The sequence below is a fragment of the Trachurus japonicus genome, chromosome 8 (assembly GCF_045865225.1).
Source record: "Trachurus japonicus isolate A0001 chromosome 8, Traja_1.0".
Lineage (NCBI taxonomy): Eukaryota > Metazoa > Chordata > Actinopteri > Carangiformes > Carangidae > Trachurus > Trachurus japonicus.
Window position 1 is genome coordinate 6,940,137 of NC_140914.1, and position 8,531 is coordinate 6,948,667.

The window sequence follows — 8,531 nt, forward strand, 5'->3', positions numbered from 1 at the left end:
GGAGTTCCTCGTTTCGTTTCTTCGCTCATGTTCTGTAGTGGTAAATCTAAACGCGAGAGTGAAGTTAATGAGATTTACAGTGTAGATCGTGTATAAAACCCGCCGTGTGTTTGGATAAAAGCTAAACATTTAAAGATTATGTTTTGTTTTGTTTGTTGTTGTTTTTTTTTGCTTAAAGAACCGACTTTCTTTCTGGTTTCTACAATTACGAGTCCATAAGAAGTTCATGAAAGCAGCAGCACTCCGCCTTGCATAACGTGGAGGTGGCACTGTGTGTATTCTTCCCCGAGGCAAAGACACTAAATACATCTATTGTGGTCATATAAAAATTCTAAATAAATCGAGATTCTAAAAAAGTAAAGTTATTTGAGCTACAACTGTGTAACTAATCAATTTAACTGTATTACTAGGGGTAACAATCCTTTAGGGTAAATCCTCTTTAACTAGTTAATTCCAACAGAGCAATAATACACTACATGTGCAACCATCTGTCTTACAAAACAACTTTAATTGCAAGTGATGACATTAGCATTTCTCACATCCAATATTAAGGACACAATGTCAGACTATCACATGCAAAGCAAATTACATAGCTTATACCACTAAATATTCGCAGTGCTATTGATGTTGGTCATAAAGTGGAAATGAATATCATTTCTGCGCTCTGTAACCTTTACGCTGTAATAGGCGCTGCATGGACAGTGGGAATATCTGAATGTCAGTCACAACACATTCATTTTACAATCCCTTTTTTTTGTTTTGTTTTGCCTTTAAGTCTGAATCTCATCTCTAAGCCTCTTTGGAGGGTGAAGGGGAGACCATGGTACAAACATAACAGATCTCAAATGTACACCCAGCTGGCATTCAAGTACAGGAACACATGGTTTTACAAGACATTTAATGTAGGGGAGAGGGAAAAAAATCTGAAAACAATGTTAACATGTTTTAATTTTCTTTTTTTTAAGTCAAAGATCATAAACTCATCGGCTCTGAGCTGGCTAAAACAAACCATTTCCAAAATACAATCACCTTGTCAGATATGAAATCAATGAATTAAGCAAAGTCAAAGTGCCGTGGCAACTAAAATCCCAACGCCTCCGTCAGACTTTTACAATTAAATGTCAAAGAAAGTGCAGTTTCTAGAGAAGCTTTCTTTGCAGAGCGACAACTGCAAAAATCACTCACACGCGCACACACACACACACACACACACACACACACACACACACCCTGGCAGTCACACTTAATCCTCATTTCCCATGTATCTCTCTTGGATGAATGGGAATCCTCCGAGCAACAAGCTGCCAAAGTGCAAAAAATAAGGAATGATTGAGCCATTGCTGATGATTGGTGCTAAGTGCAGTGGCCAAAACAGAACATTTCAGTGTTACGGTAACTCAAAGGGAATGATTTCATTTTAACATCTTTTCACATCTTTTTTTTTTTGGAAATTACAGTCCTCTCGTCCGTTCACCTCTCCAAAACAAACCTGGAAAACACACGTTCTTGTTTTCGAGCATTACTGTGAGCAACAAAACTGACAGAAATATACATTTGTTGAGGAGAAACTGCAATCTAGAAAGCAAACTAGTCTACGGGTTGTTGTTTTTTTTTTGTGTTTTTGAAGATTCACAGCCTTTCTGAATGAGTTCATATTTAGCTGTGGAGGCTGCGCAGCAACAAGCAGAGCTACTATGATATAAGTTTAAGAGTTAAGACTTTGAGACTGATCTTATACTGGCATGAGGAGATTGTCACAGTGTTACAGTGGAATGAGACTTCATTAAGCAGGTTGGACTGAATGTAGAAATGCAATTAGTAGTAACGTCACATCGCCCTCCAAGTACAGGCATACAATAACGGAATGTAAAATATCCATATAAATGTATACATATACAGCTTTATACTATTTATGTACAAACAGATAAACAGCATCTGAACCAACAGACTTGACAAAAGGATATTCAGTTGTTGGCTGTTATATAACACTCTTATTCACATGTATACATCCATCACATCCCTCCTCACACACACACACACACACACACACACACACACACACACACACACACACCACCAGCAGGTCCCCTCGGGCTTCCCCACACACTTACAATGGCTTTCAGACAAATCAACACAACACAGGATGAGCCAATGGCACAGAGTTCAGTTCAATGAAATGTGGTATGAGAGCAACACAAGACCCACGCGGCGTGTTATTATGAAGGAATGGGGGGAGGTTTAACTATGATGATGATGATGTAGATGTCGATGGTTGCTATGGGAACGGCGGGATCCTCAGGTAGAACCGTGTAGCTCCTGCTCAGCACTCGATCTGGGACTGGAGCTGCCGGCGCAGGGTGAGCGTGCGCCGGTGCAGCTGCTGCATCTGCTGCATGCGATCTCGCTGTCGGGCCAAGTTCTGGGGCATGGGGTAGCGCTGGCAGCCGTACAGGAAGCGGTAGGGGATGCGGACGTGGCAGGCGGTGGCGCGGCAGCGAGGCTGGGGCATGGGCGGCAGCAGCATCCAGCGCTTCCTCTCGGCGCAGTAGCGGTACGCCTCCTTCCGGTACTGCTTGTCCACGTCGTCACTGTTCTTCCAGCCGCCGATGATGAACACGTCCTCGTCGAAGTGGCAGATGGCGGCGCCCTCGATGCTGGTCACCTCCGGGGGCAGGCTCTCCAGGATCTCGTCGGAGATGCGCACGCTGATCTTCTGCCGCGCCACCTCGTCGCGCTCCGTGTAGCTCTTGGGGCAGCAGGAGGCGGTGTGGTAGAAGTTGGTGGACGCCACGGCCATCTGGAAGATGCAGTAGTTGTCGATGAGCGGCAGCGAGTCCACGTCCTGCCACTGGCGGCTCTCCGTGTCGTAGCGCGTGGTCACCGTCTTCAGCCCGTCCTCGTTGTCCGTGTCCACGGGCGTGCGCGCCGTCACGTACACGTAGCGGTCCTCCACGCTCACCGCCTTCACGTCGCGCAGGATCTTGGGCGCCGACTCCAGGTTGTGCCACTTGTCCTGCTCCGGCTCGTACACGCTGACGTCCTTGAACCCCGGGCTGAAGTTGCCGTGGCCGCCGATGCTGTACAGGATGTCCTTGATGCACGTGAGGCCGAAGGAATGCTTGCGCGTGGTCAGGTTGCTCACCTGCTCCCAGGTGTTGCGGTTGGGGTTGTAGCGCTCCACCGTCTTGGCGAAGCCCGGCTCCATGGACCCGGCCACGTAGACGTGGGACTCGGTGGCGGCGATGGCGTGGCCGTCCAGGTGGTTGTGGATGTGCGGCAGGTTGACCCAGCGGTCCTCGTAGATGAAGTAGCCCACGCACTCGCTCAGGTAGTCGCCGCCCTCGGACACGCCGCCCACCACCATGATCACGTCCATGTTCTGGCCGAAGCGCGGCTGGAAGGACGCCATGTGCGAGGACCACAGCTCCATGTCGGTGGACTTGAGGTTCTCGAAGCGGATGGCGTGACCCTCCACGGCCTCCGACACCAGCCGCAGACAGGCCTCGTTGGCCGCCACCAGCCGCTCGTTCTTCACCACGCGGGTCAGGTAGGTGGGCTTGATCTGCGGCAGCCGCAGGAGGCGGAACAGCTCCTCGAAGTAGCGGCTCCGCTCCTCCGGGTTCTTCTGGACCCACTTCACCACGGCCTCGAACAGCACCTCCTCCGAGTCCACCGTGATCTCCGCGTCCGACAGCCAGTCCCGGACCAGGTGGAAGGGCAGCGTGTAGAACTCCTCGTCCTGGATCACCTTGTGGAAGTTGCGGCGGATCATGTCGGCGGCGCGGAGAGCCAGCTGGTCCAGCGTGTACATGTGGGCCAGGCTGTGCACGGCCACGCAGTTGGTCAGGCTCAGCTTCTTCTTCAGGAACTCCCCGCAGAAATCCTTCAGCTGCAGCAGCAGGAACCTGGTGTGAGGAGAAAACACACAATGCATTGATTACTAATGAGCAGCCTCATTAATGTACTGACTTGTGTAATAAACTTCGTACTGTGATGGATTGTCCAGTCCATCGCTATGTACAGTATGTATGCATTTATAAAATGAGTGAGTATTATACATTATGGATAACACACATGTATGTATAAAAGGCATATATGTAATATAAGATAAGAACTTGATAAATTGTAAGACTCTTATTTAGATAATCTTATTTATTGTTCTCAGTTTAGTTAAAAATCATTTTAAATTGTGTTATCTTGTTTTCTTGCTCTGTTATGCAGCTTCCTTTCTTTTAAATAGTGTTTAGGCAAAATAAGCTGCAGCCTCGCCCTACACCTTTTCGGCCCTACTTGACATATTATTTGCACAGATTGTTCAGTCTGTGGAAATCGACACCTGCTTGGGCACTTTGCATCTGCACTTTACTCTTTCATGCTGTTTATTTATCGATATATTAGTTTTTCATCGTGTTTTATCCCTACTATAAGGTTCTTTTAATCTGCCCCATTATGACATTTTATCTGTTATTTATTGTCCATCTGTGTATTGTAAGCTACAGTGTGTTTGAATGTCTCTGTGTCTGCATCTTCCTGGCTTACAAACCCATAAAGATACATTGACTTTGACTGATTAGATAGATAGATAGATAGATAGATAGATAGATAGATAGATAGATAGATAGATAGATACTTTATCCATCCCTAAAGGGAAATTCACATTAGTCAGGCAGCTAAAAATGACACAAAACATGAACACAAAAACATGTTAAGAAGGCACAGTGATTGGACCGGCTGGGTCTGTGATTGATCGGTTGGGTCAGAGCAGGTTCAGATTTCAGCAAAAAACAACAACAACAACAACAACAACAACAACAACAACAACAACAACAACAACAACAACAGGGCAGCCACACAAACAAGGCCTCATGCTTTGACTGTCAAAACCTCTGACACACACAGTGGTGTATGTGTATGTGAGTATATACCCAGGGGTGCACATAACTGGTACGCAGGTACGCATGCGCGGCGAAAATGAGAAATGCGTAACATCACGTGTGTCGCTACAGCGCATTTGCGTACCCAACAGTTACCGCCATCGGAGACCTTGTCTACACGAAGCTAAAAAACATGTCTAAAAAACAAAAGACATTAAGCAGCTTTTTTGGCGTTTCACCACCACCACCAAAGAAACGACAAACTGAGCCTGAGCCGAAGAAACGAGGTTTTTCTGAAAAGTGGCTCCAAGATGTGCAGTGGCTTGATGTTAATGAGGAACGCACTGAAATGTGGTGCAAGATTTGCCGCTCGCATCCCCAGCTAGCAGACAAAACAGGTGCGTTTTATAAGGGCTCAAAAAATTTCAATCATCCTTTATTTGATAAACACGAAAAGAGCAAGGAGCACGTGAATGTGGCAAACGCCATTGCTAATAAACAAGCTAGTCAAGAAGAAATATCCACTCGTCCACTTGCCAAATGGCGAGACAAGCTAAATGAAGAAACAACGGCAAGCCCTGTGTAATATTTTTCTCCTTGCCTTTCATAAGGCTAAACACACACGTCCCATGTCTTCCTATTCTGAGGATATCACTTTACTGAAGCGGCTCGGAGTGAATGTCGGAGGTGCTTATCACTCACGTGAAGGAGGGACACGGATAATGCAGACCATCGCACACACTATCAGCGGGGAGTTAAGAGAAAAGTTGCAGTCTGTTGAATTTTGGGGGCTGCTTTTTGACGGATCTGAGGACATCACAAAAACCGAGCAGGAAATCGTTTACATCGTGTCTGTGTCCAGCAACGGAGAATTCACGTCGACTTTCTTGGATTGATTGAACTGGGTGCTGACCGAACCGCGCAGGCGATAACAGATGGACTTGTGAGGCTTTTCACGACGCAGGCTTGAATGACTGGACAACGAAGTTGGTCGCCGGTGCACAGACGGGGCTGCTGTTAACGTCGGTACGTACAACGGTGTTGTGCCCAAACTACGACAAACTATGTGGCGGTAGGAAACTCTCTTGTGCATATTCTGTGCACTGCACACACACTGGAGAACTGTGCAAAATCAGCTGATCGCAACGTTCCTTACTGCGAGACATTTAATCGCTCTGTGGTCAAGCTGCTGCAGTTTTATTTACAAAAAGGTGGAGCAAAACACACTGCAGCACTGAAGAAATTGTGTGAAGAAAATGGCATCTCCTTTGTGAAACTGGGCAAGTTTCATAATATCAGATGGTCTGCATGGAGACATGAAACACTGTTAAAAATATCTAGACTATTGCCAGCCATTAAAATGCAACTGGCCACTAGTGATAACAGTGAATTGCAGCATGTCTGCACAGAGCGTTTTCAGTGCTTTCTGGCCAACATGCTGGATATTGGCAACATTTTTGAAGACCACATCCATTAGGTTTCAGAAGGAAAAGCTGACCATTGGAGAATGTAAGGATGAACTCATGGTGGCTATTGGACAATTCACACTTCTGCTTGACAGTGAAGGCCACCACAGCTGCAAGACTGTTTCTAATGCTGATGCTGACAGAGACAAGTCAAACTTACTCAGGGGATTAATTGAACAGTTTGAAATCAGATTTGACTCCCTCAAGTCATGTGATCATTTCTTTAGTATTTGATCCTTCAACATGGCCTCAAGAAATGCAAGAACTCCCACCGTTTTTTGGCAACACAACATTTTTGCAGCATTCTTCAGAAGTATGAGGCCACCTTGAAACTTGACAGAGACACCACTGTGAGAGAATGGATGCGCTTAAAGCAGGCAGGAAAACGTTTGGGAGCCTCTCTGTGTATGACTTAGTTCAAAATAGTGAATACAAGTGGCCCAGATGATTACTCTAACATCAACAAGTTGGTTAAACTGTCTCTTACACTGCCTTTAAGCAGTGCAGCTTGCGAGAGGGGATTCTCACATCTCAACATCATAAAAACCAAGTACAGATCTCGTTTGTCACCTGCTCGTCTCTCAGCCTTGATGCACATTCACCTGTCAAAAAAGACCACAGAGACATTTGACCCAAAGCCAGCTGTTGACCTCTGGATGGAGACAGCTGCTCGGAGGCTCAATCAGAGACAGGAAGGCGAATCTTCATCATCCACCACGCAGGAAGCTGAAGCAGAGGACAGTGGGGGGGCGACTGAGGACGATAGTGAGGAAGACTGCACTTATTAGGACCGCGCGCCGCAGGGGTGAGTACCAAACACTATCCCCTGGTACTCATCTGAGTAGCTCACAAAAAAAGTTATGTGCACCCCTGTATATACCCACTGAAAATGCATTATTATTTCATTATACCCACTTCAACAAAACTATCTAACTATAGTCTATGTTGGTTGGTTGGTTTACTTTATTAATCCCTCTGAAGGGAAATAATTGTCACGTACAACATCCAACACACAATACTACAACATGACAAGCATTGACAACTCAGGCAGTACAATAAATGCAATGCAATGCAATGCAATGCAATGCAATGTGATACAGGTATAAACAGTGTACCCACCTAAAACGCAGTAGGCTATACCACTACAAGAAATCATACTGTGCACACACAGACACAAACACACACACACTGAGTAAACAGATCCTACCTGTCGGCCAGCTCCAGCACTTCATGCACGTTGCAGGTGCTGACGCGGATCTCTCCCGTGTACATGTACTGGATCACACTCTCCACCGTCTCCGGGTCCGGCCCCTGCTCCGAGCTCCACTCCTTCATGTCCACCCGCCCGGACAGCGACTCGGAGAACTGCCCCCCGAGCAGCGGGGTGAAGTAGTCGGTGGCCGCGGCCAGCACGGACCTGTGGGCCGAGAACTCACAGACCTGGACGCCGCCGGCGGCCGCCCCGCTGCTGAAGGCCAGCGTCACGTCGCAGAACAAGCCCTGCTTCCTCTGCTCGTTCTGCCGCCGAGACAGCTCCGAGCAGTGGGAGGAGGAGGTGAAGTCCTCGGCCTCTTCCGCGTCTCCGTCTCCGGCCAGGGCGCTGGGTGTGCCGCTGCCGCTGCCGGAGCTGCCGCTGCCGCTGCCGCTGCTGCTGCTCCGGGCGGAGTCCTCCGGGTTGGGGGCCGCCGCTGCCATTCTGCTGCTGCTGCTGCTGCTGCTGGGGGAGAGCAGAGACGGGAGGTGAAATAAACTAGTGAAGGAGAGGAGGCGACATACGCAGCCACACATACATGGAGGAGTCAAAACAGAGGGAGCAGCACCGCGAAGCGCGTTTCACAGCCGACGTTCACATCCGTTACATATAACTCGGTAAATAAATGAGCTGAATTTTAACAGTTGTGCCGGAAATGTTATAATTTAACGAAAATAGTTTAATATTAAATTCATTTTTGTGTCAAAATCAGTATTGTTGTGGTATTTTTAAAATTTACCAGACAAAACAGTCATCATTTAGCATGTAAATAGCCACACGTACACAGGAATAACTTAATACATATGCATAAGGACTAAGATATAATGTGTAGCAGGATATAGAATATATAGAGACAAAAATAAATCACCGTTTTTGGAGGCTTTAATGGCAGCGTCAGGAAACTACGAATGAGCAACGAGCTTCTGCTTGGTAAACACA

General features: G+C 47.1%; 1 protein-coding gene across 1 annotated transcript; it reads right to left on the reverse strand.

The window, feature by feature from the left end:
* Positions 1-493: 493 nt before the first annotated feature.
* Positions 494-8,146, reverse strand: LOC146982474 (kelch-like protein 11). The gene is made up of 2 exons (XM_085783477.1): positions 7,548-8,146; positions 494-3,905 (listed from the first exon to the last, which is right to left on the reverse strand). The coding sequence occupies exons 1-2, from the start codon at positions 8,126-8,128 to the stop codon at positions 2,321-2,323; spliced, it is 2,166 nt and encodes a 721-aa protein (XP_085639603.1). The 5' UTR covers positions 8,129-8,146; the 3' UTR covers positions 494-2,320.
* Between the last annotated feature and the right edge of the window lie 385 nt (positions 8,147-8,531).